The sequence below is a fragment of the Rousettus aegyptiacus genome, unplaced genomic scaffold (genome assembly GCF_014176215.1).
Source record: "Rousettus aegyptiacus isolate mRouAeg1 unplaced genomic scaffold, mRouAeg1.p scaffold_m13_p_4, whole genome shotgun sequence".
NCBI classification, from domain to species: domain Eukaryota; kingdom Metazoa; phylum Chordata; class Mammalia; order Chiroptera; family Pteropodidae; genus Rousettus; species Rousettus aegyptiacus.
In genome coordinates, this window is record NW_023416307.1 from 30,550,647 (window position 1) to 30,575,371 (window position 24,725).

The 24,725-nt window shown below is 32.6% G+C and overlaps 1 protein-coding gene across 2 annotated transcripts in view; it reads left to right on the plus strand.

The window, feature by feature from the left end:
* Positions 1-24,725, plus strand: part of PRKCI (protein kinase C iota) — a 64,309-nt gene that overhangs the window by 27,720 nt on the left and 11,864 nt on the right. Inside the window, exons 1-11 of one of the 2 annotated variants that reach the window (XM_036219501.1) lie at positions 134-291; positions 651-740; positions 2,354-2,404; positions 5,188-5,273; positions 6,385-6,525; positions 9,139-9,193; positions 10,522-10,580; positions 18,467-18,643; positions 19,084-19,181; positions 19,827-19,913; positions 21,958-22,093. In XM_036219501.1, the coding sequence (XP_036075394.1) occupies positions 231-291; positions 651-740; positions 2,354-2,404; positions 5,188-5,273; positions 6,385-6,525; positions 9,139-9,193; positions 10,522-10,580; positions 18,467-18,643; positions 19,084-19,181; positions 19,827-19,913; positions 21,958-22,093 (1,041 nt within the window). In that variant the 5' untranslated portion in view covers positions 134-230. Of the gene's footprint in view, positions 1-133; positions 292-650; positions 741-2,353; positions 2,405-5,187; positions 5,274-6,384; positions 6,526-9,138; positions 9,194-10,521; positions 10,581-18,466; positions 18,644-19,083; positions 19,182-19,826; positions 19,914-21,957; positions 22,094-24,725 lie in introns of those variants that run through there. The other variant, XM_016127531.2, reaches the window with a different exon arrangement.

Genomic DNA, 24,725 nt, shown 5'->3' on the forward strand with positions numbered 1-24,725 from the left:
GAGATGTGTCATCTTATTGATTGCCAAGGATGACTCAGTTTTTTGGCTGGTCAACTATAAGGAAGGTGTTTTTCCTTCCCCCCTCTGTGTGTAAGGTGACTAAAACTATACATTTATATTTAAAAGCAGTTCAAATAGGACAGCACTTCAGTCCAGAGTTCTTTGTTAGCCGTGCTTCCTTTCTGTGAGTCTCTTGAGTAGGCTCTCGGGGGAAGGGAGAATTTGACAATATGTTTAGTTACATGAAGAGCTCTAAGAGACCATGTTGTGGCGATGGAACAAAGGAAAGAGGTAACAGAAAGCATGTCCCTGCCCATTAGTCATATTACAGTGACAATCTAAAATGTGGTCAGTGGTAGATTCTGTTTGCTATATTTGGAATATATACATTATTGAGAATTAAATGGTTTTATATGTACAAAATTTGGTATCTGTGAACCTTGGAATATTCTGTAGAAATAGAAATGGAAGTTATATTATCTACTTTAGAGAATAGAATTGTCTAAATAAATACCTAAAGAGTTGTCTTTGTCAAATATTTCTCTCTATATTTATGTAACTTTTTTCCTCAAGGTTTTATGTAATGGAAATTGTTTACTAATCACATTTAGAGGATTTTAAAAGTGGGCTTTACTTTTTATATTTTGTAGGAGACCCGTGTACAGTATCATCTCAGCTGGAGTTAGAAGAAGCCTTTAGGCTTTATGAGCTAAACAAGGACTCTGAACTCTTGATTCATGGTAAAGGGGTAGTCATTTCTTACTCTTCTAGAGCAATATATATATTTTTTAAATAACCCTATATTCTTGACCATTGTAAAACAATCCTGATGTTATTTTCTTAATCTCTATCCCTCATCACTATGTAATTGTCCTTATTCAGTAGTTTCTCAATTGTGAGAGAAAGTAAAATCAGTCACTTCTCATAATCTTGCGATATTTGTTATTTGTGTATGCCTTCTTGGATATTAAAATTTGATCATCGAACAGTGTTTCATAGCAAAGTTTAGGGTAGGATTTAAGAATCGAAAGCCTCATTAAATCTGTCATCCCTGTGCAGTTTTGCAGTGTATGCAAATAATGATCTCCAAAGGTAAGGTATCTTAAAAGTCCTTTCTTTGTCGAAGGGTTACCAGTGAAATTATTTACACAGTTCTTACAGGTATTACTGTGTTAAACATCCGCAAACCTGAAAGGTAGGTGGTAGTAGAGAGAAAAAACCTAAATTTAGCCGTCATATACATTGTAGACCTGGGTTGTAAATCTAGGTGTTCTGATTCCAAATCTGTGTTCTTTTAATTCGGCTGTGCTACTCCTCAGATTTTTATGTCACGTAAAACTTAATGTACTGCATTTAATTGCAATATATTGGCAATATTTTATGGGAGTTTTATGAGAACAGACCTAGGGAACTCTTTAAAACTTGAAACAGATACAAATCTCCCGTAAGTATATTGAATGATTTAAATGCCTTGTTATAATTCCCTTATACTTTTATATACAGTATTTTTTTAAAACAGTATTTTGCTGGTTTTTTCTTCCTTAAGAATTTGACATAGCGACTCCCCAAGGGATCTTTAATCTAATTTGCTAAGTTCTTAGCAGAACTTTACAAGTCTTCCATTTTTTGGATCATGTCTTTCTAAAATAAAGCTATAATGAATGTTTAAAGATATGAGTGATCAATTAAAACCAGTTTAAGCTTTGTTGCTTTTAGTACTTTATCACAGATCTGTTTTCAAAGGTTAGCTTATATTCTGGCATACTCTGTGCTCTTTAATAAACCATGTCCTTTTGTACATCACAGACTACAAATAGTTGACTAGATGTTCTTAAACATACAATTTCTTTATAAAAATGGCCTGAATTTGTTTGTTTATAAATATATAGTTCTAAGATAAAACTTACGTTTTTGGACTTGGGTACTGTTTCCAGTGTTAATTTATTCCTAAGTTTAGAATACATCTTTTAAAAACTGTACTGGTTTATGTTCATATTTATATACATTTTATAACTTAATTTTAATTCTTCATTGCAGTAAACTTGTTACTACAATAAGGATTTAAGGAACTAGTTCTTAATGATTTCTCTAAGGACAAAAAAATCAGTGATATAACGGACTGAAATGAGTAATTTGAGCTTCTAATATGTTATTTATGGACGTTTATTTTCGTAAAACTTCTTTTTGACGACCCTGGTAAAGTGGGTCTCTTTAAAAAGTAATACTGACCATATGCTAAATATCTTGTGTCAAGAGAGGGTAAGGTTGAAATTTGGGTCAATTTTTTGATATTTGAATTCTGTGTAATTTGCATGTTTTAAACATGTATTGATTTTAATTTATTTTCTTTCAGTCTTTCCTTGCGTACCAGAACGTCCTGGAATGCCCTGTCCAGGAGAAGATAGTGAGTGTTCACATACTTCATAACTTTGAATAAAGTTGTTTATGATACAGTGGCACAAGTCAAAGAAGTCAGAAATAGAATTTTTAATTCATTTGATTTTTTTTCCATTCTCCAATCTAATTTGATTATAATAGCAACTGCCTAAAGTCTCCTTTTGCCAGATCAAAATCAGGCAGTTGTTATTTACAGCTTACTGACATAATTGTGTGTTATGCATTGAAGGGGAAATTAAGTTAATTTTAGGTCATGTTTCTTCCTAGTTTTTAATTTTGGAAATTTTCAAAGCTACGAAGAAGTTGAAACAATGTTAAAAACAAAAATACCCATATATTCTTTGCCTAGATTCAACAGTTTTTAATATTTTCTTTGTTTGCTTTAACTCTAGATCTGTGCACACAAATGCACACATATGTATACATAACAAACACTTGTTTTATATTTTTGCTGTACCATTTAAGATTAAGTAACTGACATGACACTTTACATACTTAAGCGTGAGTCCTTAGGAATTGTTACGGGATTTTGAATGTCCAAGCTAGTAAGTTAGTAATGAATGAATCGAAAGAGTCAAACAGTTATTCAGTCTGATGTAATTTAAGTATGCAAACTTGAATATGATCATAAGTTATTCCTTTGCTATCTGGTATAATTTATTTGTTGTGGATATTAAGCAACTCATTTTTATTTGTGTTTTCTGCACATATATATCCATGACTTTAGAAGTAATTGTGGTGTTTTGCTTTGAATTAAGTGAAATAGTTCTAAACTTTCAATTCTATGATTCTTCATGCAACTTGGTGAAAAGAGAAAATTAAACTCTGAGCATTTGTACATGGAGTTGAATGGGGGCCATGTACTATATCAGAAGATGGGGAACTATAAGGAATAGGTAAAACTCTGAAGCAACAGTGAAACTTTTAGGTTTGTATTCAGCTAGGAATATTCTGCTGTAGTTCCAGTGGCAGATGGGTTTAAGCCAGTATAGGCTGCCTTCAGCGAGCTGTTGGAGAAGCAAGCTATTCTCCCTTTGGCCAACCCAGAATTTTAAAAGACTTGCCATTGTAGCAGACTTTGGCCTGAGTCCCATCACCAGATCTATTATAGGTCTGTAGCACACTTCCCAGATAAAATATTATTTCCTAACTTTTCATTGTATTTCATGCCCATTTTCCCTCTTTAAATTTTGCTGCTGGAGATTTTAACACCACTCCTTCCAGCATGACAAATATTACCAAATTCTAGTGCATGGGGGGAAATCGATAGCCATTAATGTGGTTTCTGCGCTCTTTTAATTTGTAGGAAACATTAACATGTTTAAATTTAAGATATTATTAAGTTATAGTTCATGAAAGTTTCTGAAATAAGATGTTCTTTTAGGTGAAGATATTATTAACAGTAACTTTCTGCTTTGGTTACTCCTAACAGAATAAATAATTAAAAATAAAAGCTGTTATATTTAAAGTTGTGTATTATACTATCTCAAGATTTCTTATTCAGAGAATTTCAGCTGGTCTTTTCTATCTTAATTTTGCTTTAAAATGAGTTTAGAAACCTAATGGAATCTTTCTATATATTAACTATTACTGTGGAATATTACTGTAAATGACCAATAGACTGTGTGTGTGTGTGTGTGTGTGTGTGTGTGTGTGTTGAGTGTTGAGTGTTGAGTGTGTATGAAAAATAATTATTGATTTAACCAAAATTACACAGATAGTCTAGATTTAATTTTTGTGGAATTTTTTTAGGAAAAGTATTAATATAAAACCCATTTGATGGAAGGTTATTGAAGAAGAGAATATCTTATGTGGTTATAAAATGACCCTGAGACATCTGTAAGAATACTTATAAAAAGGAAAAGTACCTTTACAATGAAGAAAACTAGGGATCGCTGCTTTTTAACAGAGCAAACACCAGGAGTGGGAGTCAGTAATCTGATATTTATACATCTCTTGATGTAATGTGATAAGAAATACACATTGCCCATGTATTGTTTTTACTAAATAATTAGAGTAGGTATTTAATAATGAGGAAACTAACAAATCCAGAATGTAGGACATAAGACAGCTGCCTAGACTAAAAAAAAGTCAACATCTTGAAAACAAACAACAAATAAAGCAGAATGAATGTTTTAGCATACATTAAAGAGACAAAAAAGGTATACCATCAAAATACAATGCCTGAATCTTGATTGGATCCTGTAGGGAATATGAACGATACTTTGAAGGCAAATGGGGAAATTTGCATGTGAACCATGTATCAGGTAATATTGAATTCATATTAATTTTCTAAGACATGGTAATAGTACTGTTCATAAGTAGAATTAGAGAGAATGAACTTAATCTCAAGCAGTGGACACTTAGGTATTTAAGGTTGAAGTGTTGTTACGATGTTTGCAACTTACTTTTAAATGATTCAGATAAAAAAGTATGTTAAAAAGAGAGGAAAGCAAAATGTGGCAAAATGTTAGTCATTGGTAAATCTTGGTGAAGTTTAGTGTTCTGTTTTTTCAACTCTTCTGTGGGTTTAAATTTTTTCAGAATTAAAATTTGGGGGAAAATGAACAAACAGAAAAGCAATAATAGTTGTTCAAACATTTATATTCCATGGACTTTATTTTCATCTAGTCCCTGAATGAATGTTTTGTTTTTTCACTTTCAGGTTTTTACCTGTATGTATTTTTTTCTTGCAGTGAATATCATGAAAAAAAGAAATCACAGACTTAATTGTAATAAAATGGCTTTTATTCACATTTGCTCTTTTATTAATTTTTAATCTCTCTTCAGAATCCATCTACCGCAGAGGTGCACGCCGATGGAGAAAGCTGTATTGTGCAAATGGCCACACTTTTCAAGCCAAGCGTTTCAACAGGGTAAACCCTCGTTTGTTGAATGGGGATAATTTGAGACTTCTATTTTTTATCTCTACTGTAAAAGAAAGGTAGCCTTGTTCTTTCCTTTTAAAGAAATAAGTTGAGTTACCTAACATTCCCAGTTACCTGTGTTCTTGAGGTAATTTTTAATAGCATCTCCTTTCACTCTTAAAAATGTTCCAGATCGGCTGATTAATTATATTGTTATCCCAGCTATAAGAAAGTCAGATTTTTAAATATAATTTAAGATAGCCAGAAAATAAGCTAGGTTTATTTTGAAAACCATTTAATATTATAATTTTAATTCTCACTGTATAGAAAATAATAATTGCAAACACTTATTTAGCTTTTACTATGTACCAGGCACCTTTCCAAATGCTTGACACATATTGATTTATTTAATCCTTACAATAACCTTGTGAGATAGGTAGTATGTATTTCCACTTTATAGATGAAGAAATCGAGGTGTAGAGCAGTTAAATAACTTGCTCAAGATGACACAGTAAGTGACAGAGCGAAGGTCTGAAAGTAGCCTGTCTCCAGGAGGTCATGTTTTTAACTATTCTTGATAACTATAAAGTTCTGGACTCCCATTTCTATTTTAAAACTAATTCCATGTTCTGAACTCAATGTAAATAGAAGCCACCACCCGGGGTTCCCAAACTCTTGTTCTCAGTAGCACTGATATTTAAAAAGGTTCGAATTGAAAAGTCACTTTAGGTATTGTTTTTTAAGAGATCAGGGCTTTGATTTGACCTCTGAACAGTGTGGAAGGTTTATTTTTGCCTGGGAATCTTTGTACAGCCTTTTCTGCCATATGTTAAGTTTAATTTACTTTTTCTGTTTTTATTACTCTCAATCTAATTACGTGAAGACAAACTTCTTGGACTTAAAACAGAAAACAACATGATTGTAAATTTCACTCTCTTTAAAATAAGTTCTTTTCTGTTTATTTTTTCCTAACCATCAAAGCTTTGGAAAAGTATGTATGATGAAGAGATTTGAGTTAGAAAAGGAAGTTATTTATTTTTACTATTCTATGAGCAAACTGTTGGGAAATGATTATAACCCCTTTTTTTGTTACTAAATTCTGTTGAATTACTCTTTCCAGCGTGCCCACTGTGCCATCTGTACTGATCGAATATGGGGACTAGGACGCCAGGGATATAAGTGCATCAATTGCAAACTCTTGGTTCATAAGAAGTGCCACAAACTTGTCACAATTGAATGTGGGCGGCATTCTTTGCCACCGGTAAGACACAATCGTCTAGTTTTAATAGAGAATTTTTGATGGTACTACTAGAAGAAAGGGCTTAAATGGGGGTGTTAAGGAACCGTAACTCAACAGTGGGCATAAGATCGCTTTACAGTCCAGTTAAGATAGTGGGAATTCTGGAACTATTACCAATTTGTTGGTAGGATATAGTTAACTTTTTTGTTTAACCTTCTACAAAATCCTCTGGTATAAATTAGGAAGATGTAGGGAGAACCATTTAAGAGATTTTTTTTCTTCTAAGCTAAACTCATGATTTTATAGCTCCCATGATTCTGGCAACTGTACTAAGCAGATATCAGGTAAGAGTCAGAAGCTTCATGTTTGCTATTTAAAGTGTCAGATTACTGAGGACTCTGCATTTAAACTTTTGATTTTTCATTTTCTATTTAAATATGTAATTAAAACATGTTCACTATAGAAAAAATAGAGAATACAGATGAGTAAAGAAAAATTAAATTAAATCCTCCACAAAATCTACCATCTAAAAGTAATTGTCATTCGCGTATATCCTTCCAGAACTTTTTCTGTGCAAATTTATATGCATAGACATTTAAAATTTTTCCACACGGAAAATTTTAAACATATATAAGAGTAGATAGAACAGTATAATGAACTTCCTTGTACCAATAAATCATCCTGCTCTAACGGTTACTAATTCATGACCAATTTTGTTTCATCTATACCCCACCTATTTAACCTGCCCTTGCTCTGTATTATTTTGAAACAAATGCCAGACATATTTCAGTATGTACCTCTAAAAGATAAGGACTCTTTAAAAACTGAAAACCAAATTCTTTATATCAACTATCCATCCAGGCAATGTTCAAAATTTCAGTTATCTCATAAATGTTAGGATTTTGTTTTTACAGTTTTCATTATGAATTGGAATCTAGTTGAAGTCCATATTTGCAATTGATTGATATATGTTTTAGATATTTTTAAATTTATAATTCCTCCCCACCCTTGCTTTTTTACTCTTGCTCTCTTTTTCCTTCTTACAATTACTTGTAGAAGAAACTGTATTGACGTTTAAAGTGTCCTTGAATTTTCTCTTTGCTTTTTCCTTGATTATGTTTAAAATGTTCCCCTGTCCTCTTTATATTCTGTATATTATAGTTGGATCTAGAAGTTTAATTAGATTCTGGTTTTTGTTTTCTTGTGGGTTGTTTTTGAGAAGACTTCGTAGAAGGTGGAGTGATTATTCATCAGAACACGTAATATTCGGTTGTGTCTCGTTCTACATACTTTTAAATAAGAGTGGGATCATATATGTACTATTGTTTTCTAACCCATTTTTTTTTACCAAACAATATATTTTGGCCATCTTTCTATATCTATTTAGCTATCTATATTCTCATTTTTAGCATAATATTTTGTTACATGTCTGTACCATAATTTTTTTAACCTGTTCCCCATGATAGAATATTTGAGTTGTTTCTTAAATTTTCCTATAAAGAAAATCATAGTGAACTTTCTGGTAAATAAATTTTATTATTTTCTTAAGGATTCAGAAGTACTTGGTTAAAGGATATGCATTTTTAGAAAGATCTGAATGCATCTTTCTAAATTGTCTTCTAGAAAGATTGAACCATGTTATTCATAGTAGCTTCTTTGGGCATTATGAAAATAATTTATTACTAGTAGCTCTTTGGTATTAGAATTATTTAGCTAGTTCATATAAAGTTAGAAATAGGTTTGTTGTTAGGGAGGTAAAAGTCCAATCTCAATAAAAAATAGGTCAGAAATTTCAAACAATTTATCCTGGTTACTGTTGACATTTTTTAATATTCTTAGGTGATAGATGATTTGTGTAATTTTATAAATGTGGAAGAAAAGAGGGACAAGGTTAGTGATTATATTTAGGATAGTGTAAAACACATTGAAAAACGCATGAGCCTATCTCTAAGGCAGCCTTAAATTATAACTGTATAATTAATGCTCCTTCTCAAACTTACCCTTTCTTGTTGGCATTCATTAAACTTGGGTCCAAGATTAATGAATTAGTAACATTTTGGTTTGAATTAGCTTTACCTGAAGTTATTGACAGGTGGCTGGTTAGGGCAGTTTCTAGGAAGTATTTCTTTTTCTTTTGGGGGTCACTGACACCTTTGAGACTTTAGAAAAATGAAGAGTCCTCAAAATTTTGCACATAATTTCAAGAGGTTTATAAACATCTTGAAGTCTATCTTGTGACCTCAGTTAAAGGAATCAAGTACTAGAGACTCCTTTTGCCAGAGACTAAAGTGAGAATATGGAAGTGAGCTCAAAGGAAGAATCAGTAATGTAGAGGAGAAAAATTAGAGTTTAATTTGGTTTGTAATTGTTGGTCTGAAATTAGTTTTGTGTTTCTTCTGTTACTCTGTAAAATGTGACTAACATTACCTCATTCACAGGACTATTATATTGGTTTCATGTAATAAAATTAAAAGTGAATTAAATACAGTATTATAATTTTTACTTATTAAGATATTCTTTTAAATTTTAATTTTAATATACTGTGTCTCATCAAAATAATGTTTCTGGATTTATAGAGATACAGAGATTTCAAAAGAATTCACTAAGTTACTGTTTCTTTGGAAATGTTTGTAGGAGCCAATGATGCCCATGGATCCATCATCCATGCACTCAGACCATGCACAGACAGGTAAGAATGTCAAGAACCATTGTTCTTTAACAGAACACTATTTAAAGACTTCTTTAGGTGACTCTTGCACCCAAGTTTAAAAACATTTAGGTTCTTCCCAAATAAAAGTTAGACAACCATATTTTGCAGTGGTAATATTGTAGTAATATTTAACAACACATTTGGCATTTTAAAAAGACAACTGTGTAAACTACAACAAATGACTATTTTCTGTAATTTAGATAAATTACTTTTGAGACCTTTTTAAATTCAGCAAACCTAGTTATTTCCAATAATGAAAACATACTGATTTTGTGGACCATGTTTACTAAGTTAAAGTGACCTGTTTTTATTAAAAGTTATATTATCAGAAGGAGAAGATGTAAAAGATAGAGATGCAGTATAGAAAATTCAAAAAAGATCATGTAAGTTCAAGTGTTAAGTAGATACAAACCTTAAATATGTATCTGGGAAATGTAAAGAGCAATTAAATGGGACAGAGCATCCTGATCTGGGACGAATCAAGAAAGGTAAGGCAAGGCAAGGCAAGGAGTTTTTCCGAAAGGACAGAATGCAGTGTCTTATTCATGGAAGAAGCTGGTTATATGAAATATAGGCTTTTTTCCTCCCCAAGTTGCTTCAAGCAATAGAAACCTAGAGTCCAATCTTTGTCAGTCCTTTGCTTCAAGGGTCCCCAGCTCCTGGGCCGTGGACCAGTACCAGTCTGTGGCTTGTTAGGAACCAGGCCACACAGCAGGAGGTGAGTGGCAGGCAAGCAAGCAAAGCTTCATCTGTATTTTCATCTGCTCCCCAGTGCTAGCATCACAGCCTCAGATCCACCTCAGATTACCAGGCATTAGATTCTCATAGTAGCACATGCCAAAAAAGATTGAGGACCGCTGTTTTATTTGACTTATGTGATAAGATGATTAGGAACATTTTGAGTATGAAGAAGTGAGGAGTAAAAACCAGAGACCCTCTATCTCCATGCCTCAGTCATGCTAAAATAATTTAATAAGGTTTGTAAAGTAACCTTTATAGAAGGAATTGATTAATTTGTATAGAAGATAAATATTTTTAAAAGAGCAAGAATATTTGTTAAAATCTGTACTTGGCTACTTACTTACTGATTGGTTCTTGCTTTCTTAATCCTCATTCTAGATTAGAATTTAACTCATATTAACATACAATTTGTTGTTAGTAGCACAGGTACTTACTTTTAAATGTTGAAAACTTACTCAAATAAAATCTAAATAAAAAATCAAATCAAGAGAAAATTTAAGTTGAACTCAATTAATGGATGTTGTATTTTTCTTTTTTTTTTTTTATGTTTGGGATTGGGTTTTTAGTAATTCCATATAATCCTTCAAGTCATGAGAGTTTGGACCAAGTTGGTGAAGAAAAGGAGGTAAGATAATTAGTCTCATTGTAAATAATGTCAATAGCTTTTTATTTAGTTTTTTAGCCAATATAATTTTTATTTATTTTTAGACAAACTGTTTATATCTTTTTTTTTTTTACATTTAATTTTTTTTTCCCACCCTCCCTCCATCCCATCCCCTCTGGAAACCACTAGTCCATTGTCCATGTCCATGAGTCTCTTTGTTTGTCCTGTTCATTTGTTACTTTTACATTTATGTCCCACATACAAGTGATATGTGGTTTTCAACCTTTTCTTTCTGGCTTATTTCGCTTCATATGCTTATTTCAAGGTCTATCCATGTTGTTGTTGCAAATGGCAATATTTCATCACTTCTTATGGCTGAGTAATATTCCATTGTATATATGTACCACAGCTTCTTTAGCCACTCATCTATCGTAGGACGTTTTGATTGCTTCCATGTTCTAGCCACTGTGAATAATGATGCTGTGAACATTGGTGTATGAATATCTTTTCGGATATGGGTTTTCAAGTCTTTGGGATAAATACCAAGAGAGGGATTGCTGGGTCATATGGTAGATCAATTCTTAGTTTTTAAGGCACCTCCATACTGTTTTCCGTAGTGGCTATACCAATTTGCAGTCCCACCAGCAGTGTATGAGGGGTCCTATTTCTCCACATCCTCTCCAACATTTGTCATTACTTGTCCTGTTGATGATAGCCATTCTAACAGGGGTGAAATGGTATCTCATAGTGGTTTCGATTTACGTTTCTCTAATAGCTAGCAATGTTGAACATCTTTTAAAATATTTGTTGGCCATTTGTATGTCCTCTAAGGAGAAGTATCTGTCCAGGTCTTCTACCCATTTTTTGATTGGTTCATTTGTTTTTTTGTTGTTATTGAGTTGTATGAGCTCTTTGTATGTTTTGGATATTAGTCCTTTATCGGAGGCATTATTGCAAATATATTTTCCCATTCTGATGGTTGTCTCTTTACCTTGTTGACAGTTTCTTTTGCTGAGCAAAAGCTTTTTAGTTTGATGTAGTCCCATTCATTTATTTTTGCTTTTACTTCCCTTGCCTTTGAGGTCAAATTCATAAAATCCTCTTTAAGTCCAAGGTCCTTGAGTTTAGTTCCTATGTTTTCTTCTATGCATTCTGTGGTTTCAGGTCTCATATTCAGGTTCTTAAATCTATTTTGAGTTAATTTCGATGTGTGGTGATAGACCACAGTCTAGTTTCATTCTTTTGCAGGTGGCTTTCTAGTTTTCCCAGCACCATTTTTTGAAAAGGCTTTCCTTTCTCTACTGTATGTTTTTGGCTTCTTGATCAAAAATTATTTACCCATATAAATACGGGTTTACTTCTGGACTCTCGATTCTGTTCTACTGATTCATATGTCTGTTTCGCGGCCAATACCATGCCATTTTGATTACTGTCTCTTTGTAGTATAATTTGAAGTCAGGCAGAGTGATGCCTCCAGCCTCATTCTTTTTTCTCAGGATGGCTTTGCCAATTCGGGGTCTTTTGTGCTTCCATACAAATCTGATGATTTTTTGTTGTTGTTCTATTTCTTTAAAAAATGCCAATGGGCTTTTGATGGGGGATTGCATTAAATCTGTATAATGCTTTAGGTAATAAGGTCATTTTAACTATGTTGATTCTTCTAATCCAAGAGCACAGAATATCTTTCCATTTCTTTGTATCTTCTTTGATTTCTTTTAATAGGGTCTTATAGTTTTCATTATATAGGTCCTTCACATGTTTCGTTAGATTTATTCTTAGGTATTTTATTCATTTTGTTGCAATCGCAAAAGGAATTTTTGTTCCACTTCTTTCTCAGACTTCATTTTTAGAGTATAGGAATGCTATGGATTTTTGGACATTGATTTTGTATTCATAAACTTTACCGTATTTACTTATTGTTTCTAGTAGTGTTCTTGTGGAGTCTTTAGGATTTTCTATATAGAGAATCATGTCATCCGCAAATAGTAACAGTTTGTCGTCTTCGTTTCCTATTTGGATGCCTTTTATATCTTTCTCTTGTCTGATTGTACTCCCTAGGACCTCCAATGTTACATTGAATAACAGTAGCAACAGTGGACAGCCTTGCCTTGTTCCTGATCTTAGAGGGGTTTTTAGTTTTTCACCATTCAGTGTAATGTTGGCTGAGGGTTTGTCATATATGGCCTTTATTATATTAAGATACTTTCCTTCTATACCAATTTTGTTAAGGGTTTTGATCATAAATCGATGCTGTATCTCGTCGAAGGCTTTTTCTACATCTAGTGATATGATCATATGATTCTTATTTTTTTAATTTGTTTATGTGGTGTATCACATTAATCGATTCGCATATGTTGAACCATCCCTGTGCCTCTGGGATGAAGCCCACTTGATAGTGGTATATAATCTTTTTAATATGTTGCTATATTCGCTTCACAAGTATCTTATTTAGGATTTTTGCATTCAGGAGATATTGATTGGTCTGTAGTTTTCTTTTTTTGTGTTATCTTTACCAGTATCAGGGTGATATTGACTTCATAAAATGAGTTGGGAAGTATTGCCTCCTCTTTGATTTTTTGCAAGAGTTTGAGGAGAATATGTATGAAATCTTTGAATGTTTGGTAGAATTCACTGATAAAGCCATCTGGTCCTGGACTTTTACTTTTTAGTAGGTTTTTGATGAGTTTCAATTTCCATAATACTTATCAGTCTATTTAGATTTTCCAAGTTTTCTTGATTTAGTCTAGGAAGGTTGTATTTTTCTAAGTACTGGTCCATTTTCTCTACACTATGAAATTTGGCATTATATACTTTTTCATAGTATTCTTGTATGATCCCTTGTATTTCTGTAGTGTCTGTCATAATTTCCCCTTGTTCATCCCTGGTTTTGTTTATTTGTGTCCTTTCTCTTTTTTCTTTAGTGAATCTAGCCAAAGGTTTGTCAATTTTATTAACCTTTTCAAAGAACCAGCTCTTTGTTGCATTTATTTTTTCTTTTTTTTTTTTCAATTTTATTTATTTGTGCTCTAATTTTTATTATTTCTTTCCTTCTACTGACTTTAGGCTTCATTTGTTTTTCTTTTTCTAGTTTTTTAAGATGAAGCATTAGGTTGTTTATTTGGACTCATTTTTGTTTTTGAAGGTAGGCCTGTAATGATATGAATTTTCCTCTTATGATCGCTTTTGCTGTGTCCCAAAAGTTTTAATACGTTGTACTATCATTATCATTCATGTCTATGTATTTCTTGATCTCTCTTTCTATTTCTTCTCTGACCCAGTAATGCTTCAGTAGTATGTTGTTTAATCTCCATGTATTTGTGGTTCTTTCCACTTTCTTTTTACAGTTGATCTCTAGTTTCAGAGCATTATGATCAGAGAATATGGTTGGTGTGATTTCAACCCTCTTATATTTGTCAAGGCTATCTCTGTCTCCCAACAGGTAGTTAGTCCTTGAGAATGTTTCATGCGCATTAGAGAAGAATGTATAAGCAGCTGCTTTGGGATGAAAGGCTCTGTAAATGTCAGTTTTGTCCAGTTGGTCTAATGTGTCATTTAAGGGTGTTATTTCCTTATTGATTTTCTGTTTGGATGATCTGTCTATATCCGACAGTGGGGTATTTAGGTCCCCTACTATGATAGTGTTTTGGTCTCTTTTCTCCCTTTAGTTGTTAGTAATTGCTTTATATATTTCGAGGCTCCCTGATTGGGAGCATGAATATTAATAAGTGTTATGTCTTCTTGCCGCATGATTCCCTTTATCATTATGAAGTGTCCCTCAGTATCTTTCTTTACATTTTTTATTTTGAAGTCTGTTTCGTCTGATATTAGTACTGCTACTCCCACTTTTCTCTGAATGCCATTTGCTTGAAATATCATTTTCCACCCTTTCACTTTGAGTCTATATTTGTCTTTAGAACTGAGATATGTCTCCTGGAAACAGCATATGGTTGGGTTTTGTTTTTTGATCCAATCTGTAACTCTGTGCCTTCTTATTGGTGAGTACAATCCATTTACATTTAGGGTGATTATTGAAATATGAGGTCTTCTTATAGCCATTTTATCTTTTGCTTTCTGATAGCTTGGTGTTTCCATTGCTTTCTTGTCCTTATGTTTCTGTTTTCTTTTTTGGTTGGTTTTTGTGGATTTTCCCTTTGGTCCTTCTTGTTTTATGTTATATACTTTAATTCTGAATCTTTGGCATGTGGGTGCCATTACAAATACATAAAGGATAGTTCTATATATAGTCGTCCCTTTTCTTCTGCATGCACCTTATCTCCATTCCCCTTTGCGAATTTGGATCTTCGAACCTTCCCCTTTTCAGTCATCATTGCCTCAGTTTGTCCCTGTGTATGCTGAATGTTCATTACTATCTTGCTATAGCAAATCTCTTCTTACTTTAAGCTTATAATGCCCCGTTCTTAGTAAGGGTTGCACTTCTCTGCTTTTATCAACCTGCTAGTCACCTTATGCCTAATCATGTATTTTTTTTTTTTTTGTCATTTTGTTTTAGGTGAGCTGACCCCTTTCAGTATTTCCTGTAGTTCAGGCCTTAATAGTGAAGAATTCCCTCAATTTTTATATGTCTGGAAAGGTCTTTATTTCTTCTTCATATCTAAAGGAGAGCTTAGCTTGGTGCATTATTCTTGGCTGGTAGCTCCTTTTATTTAATAGTTTGAATATTTGATTTCACTCCTTTCTGTCATGGAAGGTTTGTGCTGAGAAGTCTGACAATAATCTAATGGGTTTTTCTTTATAAGTTACCGTCTTCCTTTTCCTGGATGCCCTGAGAATTCTGTCTTTGTTTTTGATTTTTGATATTTTTGATACCATGTGTCCTGGTGAAGGCCTTTTTGGGTTGAGATAATTGGGTGTTCTATTGACTTCTCGAATTCCAAACTCCAGCTCCCTCCTTAGATTTGGGAAGTTCTCGTCAACTATTTGTCTGATAATGCTTTCAGACAATCCCTGCTCCTTTTCCTCCCCTTCAAGAATTCTCATTATTCTTATGTTTCCTCTCCTGATTGTATCAGCTAGTTCTTGTATTTCTCTTATATTTAATTCTTCAGTTTTTTTCTTCTTCCTTCTGATTCATTTCTAGATTTCTGTCTTTGATATCACTGATCCTTTCCTCCATTTGGTCAACTCTATTTCCCAAGCTTGCTATTTCATTTTTCAACTCGTGCAGTGTGTTCGTCATCTCCAGAAAGTCTATTTGGTTCTTTTTGAGGGTTTCAATCTCCTTGCTAAAGAACTCTTTCTGCTCATCTAGTTGTTTTTCAACTCCTGAAATTGTTGATATGACTCATTTCGGAACTCACCGAGTTTTTTCCGAAGTACCATCCTGAATTCTCTGTCATTTAAGTCACATATTTCTATGTCTATAAGCTTATTTTCTAGAGATTTTTCTCTTTCTTTTTGAGATGCCTTGTCACCTTGGTTGTTCATAGTGTTTAATGAACTACTTCTCCACCTGGGCATTAATGGAAGTGTGTTCTGCTTTTTTTTCCAGAAAGGAGATTTATTATATAATGATTTCTAGCCTATTACAAAGAAGGTGTTTTTCTTTTGGTTTCCAGTAGGTGGCGTCTAAGCCTCTTGGATCTCTGATTTATATAAAGTCTTAATAATGTCTTTTTTTTCCTTATAGATGTTTAATCATCCTCGCTACCCTCAGTCTCAGTTCCTGTCAGTGTTAGCGACAGTTTTGGTAGCATTTGCTCAGATTCCCCTGGGGCTCCATGGTGATCAGTCTTGGAGAGTATGGAGGGAGGAGCGCTCTGGGTTGGGAGTTGGGGACTGCGGCTTCGCGTCGGTTTTACAACCACGGCTAGTAAAAATCAACTTATTTTTCTGCCATCCTGTTTCTCTGCCTTCTGTCCTAATGTCTGGGCCCTGCCACTGGCTGCAGAGAGCTCACAGCTTTTCCAGGCAGGTTGTTCAGGGAACTTGCTGCTGCTTCTCCCCTCCCCCTCTTTCTACAGGAAGCGCTGGTGGCTGCTGCTTTATTTCTTCCAGTCCACTGCCCGACACTCTGGGGTTCTGACCTGTGATAGCTCTTATGCATAGATCCCATGCTCAGATGTGCTGGTGTGCAGTTTGGGTGTATTTTGTTTAGTTTTAGATGTTCAGCTTATTGTTGTTTCAAGGAGAGAGATCTAGGGACGTCTCTCACTCCACCATATTTAATCCAATCTCGTCAATAGCTTTTTAATAAGATGACATTGTCAAAATATGACAAATTAACTAGCTTAGATTTTAGATCATAATGATAAAATGCAGGAATGATTTTTAATGATTCTAGCATTTTATTATGATTTAATTTGATAATTAAATTACTAATTTTATTTAAATTAAATAATCTGGTAACATAATTTATTTTCACTTTAAGAAAGCATAATCTAAAAATTATTATGTATTTAAGAATGGTGTTTAGAATACTTAGCAGTTTAAAATATAGTTCTATTTTATGAGCTTATTATTATTTAAAGATTAAATGACTTTAAATTTACTCTCCCTTCTGCTTTTGGTGCTATTTTTTGTCATATTTAAAAATTGTGTGTATATTAGTGTTTGGAAACAGTCAGTCCTTATTTAGGTTTTATTCTTTTTGTTCTGCATTCCTTCTTGCATGCCTGTGCTATATGAGATCGATCATCTTTCTTCTTGAAGAACTCGATGTTTCCTTTAGTGAGAGCCGACTAGTGATGGATTTCCTTAGTTTTTGTTTGTCTGAAAACATTTTTATTTTACTTTTATTTTGAAGGCTATTTTTGTAGGATCTAGAATCTTATAGGTCATTGGGATAGGGTGGGGAATTATGGTCCTTTTAAGGTGACATTCCCCTATTTTCTGGCTTCTCTCACTTCACTCATTCTTCCTATTGTTTCAATGAAAGTACTCTGCTTTTGCCCCATTCATTCTCCTTTGTAGTTTCTAGTTAACCATATTTAAAGTCTGTACGTTGCCTTATCTTCTAACCATTCTCTGCTTTCTGAATCTGCCCTAATCTGGTTTCTTTTTACTCCTTTTTATTTTCCTTGTTACCAAATCAAATTATTATTTCTAAATTTTCATGTCTGACTTTTCTTTTGAATCTTTTTGTTCAGTTTTCATAATTTTGTCTTCTTTGTCCTTATTTATCTTAAAATTTTCTCTTTTCTTTTCTGAATATGCTTCAGAAAATTCATACTTAATTCTCATGGATACATCTGTTGATTGTGTGGTGAGGATTTTGCAGCTATCTAATAAAAGATCATCTTCAGTCTTCTCTATAAATTACTGGAAGCCTACATTTCTAGTTGTGAATGAATTATAAGGCTGATTTTGTATTGGAGCCTTGGTATTATGTAGAAAGAATGTTTTCCATGTTTGTTTTCTGCTTATAGTTTCCAGTGTTTCCGAATATGTCCTCTCATAACTGAGATTTCATATATCAGGCTTCTTGCAAACTCATCTTGTTATCCCATTGTAACTTCTAACTTCAAAATGAAAAACCAACTCATTATCTCAACAACTCTGTCAATCTTACCCTATACTTACACTTCATTTTTCTATCACTGGTACATCAGGCTCCCAGTCACCAAAGCTGGTATTGTTTGTTTCATTCGTGCATCTTCATTGCTCCTACACCCAAAGTTACCAGATCCTTTTAAAGACACCCTTTAACATTTCTCAGATTTCACCTCATTCCTGTCACCACCCACCCCTCTGACATCAACTCATGAATTCATTCTACCTCTTGAGTAGTTAGATTGTATTATTTGGAATGACATAAGAGAATTGTTAAGAACTTAAAATCAGAAAATATTTTTAAAATCATCATAGGTATAACTAGGTGTTAGAAATATAATTATGATGCAAAATGCTTCCAGGTATAACTAACTCTTTGATATAAATGTTCTTAACAGGCAATGAACACCAGGGAAAGTGGCAAAGCTTCATCCAGTCTAGGTCTTCAGGATTTTGATTTGCTCCGGGTAATAGGAAGAGGAAGTTATGCCAAAGTACTATTGGTGCGATTAAAAAAAACAGATCGTATTTATGCAATGAAAGTTGTGAAAAAAGAGCTTGTCAATGATGATGAGGTAAACACAACGATTGCTATATTACTTTTAAACTGTACTTCTAAACGATTATTTCTAAATTGCATAAGTGTACCATTTCAGAGAAAACCTCAATGTCTGTGCCTTATTATTTCAGCCTGCTTTTCTAAATATATGCTTCAATCAGATTATATAGGATATATCTAAAGTAATCTAATGATTATTAAATTAAAAAAAATCAAGCCATATTATTAAGGGAAAGTTGATTGAGCTTTGTAAAAGTTTTCTAGACTGTTTTGTAATATTGAAAGATTTACTGGTGGTATTTTTCTTTTTGTATATAAATTGTTTCATGATTATCATTGCTTTTGATATTCAGCCTAGTTAATAAAGACATTTGTGATAATTGAATTGCTAAGAACAAATTTATATAATTTCGATGACATTTCATTTTTACATATATTTCTTTCATTTTAAAATAGGATATTGATTGGGTACAGACAGAGAAGCATGTTTTTGAGCAAGCATCCAATCATCCTTTTCTTGTTGGGCTGCATTCTTGCTTTCAGACAGAAAGCAGGTAAGATTGAAAGACAGTGCCATGATTACTGGGCTTTACACTTGGTATATTACACCGTAAGAACCCTTCCTACTGTGATTCCTGAAGTGGAAGTCATGGATACAGACATAACAGTATTATGCTATGTTTCCTGCCACTCACTCTAATCAGTGATATCAGTTTGGATTAGCATGAAGAAATTACCTGTTTAAAAAAAAAAAAAAAAAAAAAGGTTGTAATTATGGCTGTAGAAACCCAACCTTTTAAATATCCCTAAGATTTTAGTTTTAGGTCTTAAAAGTTTCCCAGAGTTTACCTAGGGGGAGGAATCTTAACTTCTTTACCTTAAATGACAGTTGAAAATGACTTATCTTGCAAATGCTACATTTGGAGTGGGAGTGAGAGGCTCTGGATTGCAAGTGGTACTACTTTAGAAGTAGGTTACAGAATTATTATCTTGCTAGTGTACTTTCTTATATCTTCTGTCATTAAACAGCTTTCTATTCCAACTACCCTTTTGTTTTCACTGAATTCCTGGGATTTTTGTTAAGGGTAGATCATATAAAGTACTGTCTATGTTGTGACTGGTTTCTGTAGTGTTTAAAATGCAAAGTTACACAACCTTATCATGGGCCTTGGTTTCATGAGTTCCCTCCTGTGTTTTAGATTGTTCTTTGTCATAGAGTATGTAAATGGAGGAGATCTAATGTTTCATATGCAGCGACAAAGAAAACTTCCTGAAGAACATGCCAGGTAAGTTTTTTGTTTATTGTTTGTTTGGGTTAGATTTTGAGGGGAGCTGTGGGACTCTTTATGTGCCAGTGGTTAAAAACAGTAGATAAATCATTTATTTTGATACTAGTTAATTCTTTTGTCATGAAGAAGCTAAGCTAAAAGTTATTTTACATTATAATATATAACATCATACATATAACATATGTTATATAATAATATAAGCAATTAAAAAGTAAAACAGTATTAAAGGGGAAACTGTTAGTCTGGTAAACCCAGTAATTTTCAAATATTTTGCCTATTTGGCATCAGCCTCTGAAGTAATTGATGAATTAAGAAGCATTAATCTTATCAGGTTTGCAGTGATCTAGGACAGTTTTTATTAGAGGATTATTATTTGTATATACTTGAGTAATAAAACAGTTCCTCTTAAGCTATTATGTAATTCTGACTATTCTTCTTGTAATTATAATTTTTTAATTGTTCTATTGGCTTTTTGTCCTATGATCCCATGCATGTTGATGAATAAGAGCAGAGTGTTAAATTTTATTTATTTAGCATCTTTCTTTGATATTATACAGGATTGTAAGTTGTTTATATGTTGGAGGAGTTAGATGGGGAAGGATCATGGCCTTGGATAAAAATTGTGATCATCAGTGCCATATTTGTTTTGTTACTCATAATTAGTTATTCCCACCCTTTTTTGCTTCATGAGAGTAATGTCAAAATGAAGTGTATGAATTTATAAATGTCTGTAACTAAGGGTAGAGATGTTTTTAATTAAATTTATTGGAGTGACATTAGTTAATAAGATTATATAGGTTTCAAGTATACAATTCTACAATATATTAGCTGTATACCGCATTGTATGTTCACCACCCAAAGTCAAGTCGTCTTCTGTTACCAAATATTTTATCCGGTTTACCCTCTTCTACCTTCTCCACCCCCTTTTCCCTCTGGTAACCACCATAATGTTGTCTGTGTCTCTGAGTGATTTTATTTTTTTTAATTATTTATTTAGTGGAAATCTTGCTGATTCATTGATTTTTTTCCTTGTCAGAAAGAGATAGTATCCTTCAATTTCATAAGAAGGTTTAAATTGTATGAATCTAATCTCAGAGCTAAACTTTTTTTTTTTTAAATGTACTATATGTTTATTGTTTATTTACGCTTTATCAAACAGTCACCCTTCACAGCAAAGCCACAGACGATATTTCGAATTGTGAACATAGCCAGTATTTGTTCCTTGTTTGTTCAGTTGGACTTGGGGAAAGTCGTCTAGTTTTACTGTATTAAAGTGCCAATTCTGGTCTTAAACCATCTTTGCTTTTCTAGAAACCGAAATGTAGAATAAGGGCTCAAGTTACCTATTCATAAAATTAAGTAGCTACAAGTTATGTAATATGTACCTCCAAATATGATTGTGATAATATTCACCAAAGCAGCCATGTAAACCAGCTTGGGTGTTTCAATTTTCTTTATTCAGGTGACAAGTTCTGGTTATCACCAATGAGCTGGGGGCACTTTTTAAAACTTTTTTCTTTAATAGTAAATTTTATTGTCGTAGAGTGATTTCTTTCAATTCCTTTTCTAGAATTTTGGTATGTATTTTATGGTTCGAGTAGTGAACTTTTTTTTTTTTAGTATTTTTTCTATTCTAGACCAATTAGTGGGTCTTAGCATTTTGAGAAGTCACTGGTCCCTTACAGAAGTGATGCAAGCTGTGGAAACTCTATAGATATAAAAGATGTACATACAACTTCCAGTTGTAGGAATATGGACTGCCTGAAGTCCATCCAAGGACCCAGATTAAGGACCCCTGTTCGAGACTTTCAATTTGTTAACTCACAGTGAAACTTTTGTAATTGTGTTTTGGGTTTAGATATTTTAAAGTGGTACTTCACTTGTGTTTGATAGTGTTCCTAAAATCATTGGAAGAAGAAAATCTTTTGACATGGTTTAGTTGTTTTATTTGCAGATAGGAGTAGGACTTACATATTTTCCTCTAGAAACTTACCACAATTGAAAAATTTGAATCAGATGAGTTGTTTTCATTTTATTTTAGATTTTACTCTGCAGAAATCAGTCTAGCATTAAATTATCTTCATGAACGAGGGATAATTTATAGAGATTTGAAATTGGACAATGTATTGCTGGACTCGGAAGGACACATTAAACTCACTGACTACGGCATGTGTAAGGTGAGAGAAGTTATTTTGGTAATATAACTACAGAGGTGGGGAAATGATTACTACTTTATTTAGAATACTTTTTGGAATTCTAGCGCAAAGATAAATTTATTTCCTAACCATTTATGAAATTTCATATTTTTTGTATTATATGTGCTATGAGTTAATTTCTCTTTATTGTCTGCAACTTTTGGTCTTGAAAGTTGTGACACTATTAAAAATCTAAAAATAAAAATTGCATATAGTCCTGAAACTTTAACACAACTACTTGCATATCACCATCAAGTTTTTGTCTCTTAATTATAACTCTTAATTTAAGATTTTCTTAGGAAATCTAACATTTTTAATAATTAAAATGTAAATACCTGACATAAAGTACAGCAGAACACAATAAGAATTTTAGTTATTCTCAGGACATGTCCTTTTTTTCTTGGTGGTTTTTTCTTTTTGTAACAATGTTTTATTTAAGGGCTCAGTCTTTTTCCACAAAATGTGCAGGGAGCTACACACTCCTTGTTAAAGTAGCTGGGACAGAATTGTTCTCACACAGTGATATGGTGTGTGAATTATATTCCCCCATTCACTTGAAGGAAGTGCCTCCAGATCCAAAAGATTATTTAAAGGCTAACATTAAGTAAGACAGTCTAATAGGACTGTAGATTTAACCTTAATATCTGTTCATCAACATTAGAAAAGAAAATCTTCACCTAAAGGTACACAAGTTTTATGTACACAGCTCATTTTATCTTTTCTTATATTAATTTTTTTCATAAATTTTTCTATTATGTTAATTTTGATCATAAATAAGTAGAGATTTAGTAGGTAACCCTTTGTGTATCTGTCACTCAAATTTACAATGCCTTTTGATCTGTGTGTCATTTTTCTCCCCAGTGGATTTTTTCCTCATTTCATTAAAAAAAAAAAAAAAAAGAATAATAAAGAAGTCTTATAATTTGTCAAGGGAAAATAAAGCTAAACAGAAAATATGAAGAATGTTAACCTTGTTAAAAAGTGTACAAATAAAAACAGTGAGGCTTATTTTGCATGCCCAGATACTGATTTTATAATTATAATAGTCTACAAGAGTTTAATGAAATGGACATTCTCATATGTCGTTGGTGAGTGTATATATTGTTGTAACCTTTTTAAAGTAGTTTGGTGGAGATGTATCAGGAATCTTTAAAAATGGCCATATTCTTTGATCTAGGAATTCTGCCTCTGGGATATCTTGAGTAAATATTTTGGTCTGTGAAGATAGGTTTATGATGAAAATTTTTTATTTTTTATTTTTTTAAGATAAATATTTCAGATAATTGAAATGGCTACTGGTAAGGAGATGATTTAAGGAAATTGTGAAATGACTAAAAAACATGGCATACAAAGTCATTTAAAAAGATATTTATAAAAAGTTTATAACAATGTAAAATGCTTATAACATTAAGTAAAGTTTTAAAGTATATTCTCTCATTCTGTATGTTATATATCCTATTATGTATTCTGTTATGTAGCATCACATATTCTGTTTACTTTTACATTTTTTTAAAAGTTATTGTAATGCGTATGCATTACTTAAACAGTGAAATTTACAAAAATGAATTAAGGCTTTCTTTCTGTCATTTTTTGTTCCAAGAAATTTGGAAATCTTGTTTTGCCTGGAAGATTTTATGAGAGAATAATTTCTTAATCTTAATGAAAAATAATATTGGTTTATTTTACATCCTCATTCCTTCTGGAGATCCTCAACCAAATTAATCAGGATCTTTGATAAATCTTAGAGGTCTTATTTAGTAAGTCTTTAAATTGGTTCTCCTGTCTACCTCCCTTACTGTCTTTCCTCCCTTTGCAGGAGCTGCTTAGGAATCACACACACAAAAAAAATCTTTGGAATCACAACATATTACTTACTAAGTATTTATTATAGATGTGTTATATTTAATAGAGTAAAATTTAAAGAAAAATACATACACTATACTCAGGATATCTCTGGAGGGACACATAAGAACCTCATAACAGTGGTTGCCTCTGGAGAGCTGAAACTGGATGTGTCAGGGACAGGAATGGAAGAAGGCTTGATGTGCAATCTATGTCTCCCCTTTTTTTGTTATTTGGAATTTGTGCCATATAATTTAACAATAGGTAAATGGTTAAATTCTACGTACATGTGTTCGGTTGAATTTTATATACTCAATAATAGGAAGTATAAAGTAAAAAACATCCTTAATTGTATATTTAATATTATTCAGCTTGTTTTTACACTGTCTTTTATTGTTAATATCTTATTTAATTGCCTCGTGGCTAGAGAATAGTCTGAATAATATTGGTTCTTTGACATATATTCCCTTGTGATTTAGTATTTGGTCAATATCTCACGAATTCTTAAAAGGATATATAAGGAGTTCCCTGTCTTTTACATACTTTCTCTTCCCTTTCTCCACACACAGATATACATATTCTTTGTAATATATATATATATATATATATATTTAGCTCTAGCTTTTGTCCAAATCTTTCTCTGCTTGCTAATTTTTTTGTTTGAGTGATCTATCATTTCTGATATAAATGGGTTAAAATCATCTGTGATGATTGGGGATTGTATTATCAGTTGGCTGTGGTAACAAGATATGATATAGACTAGATATCTTCA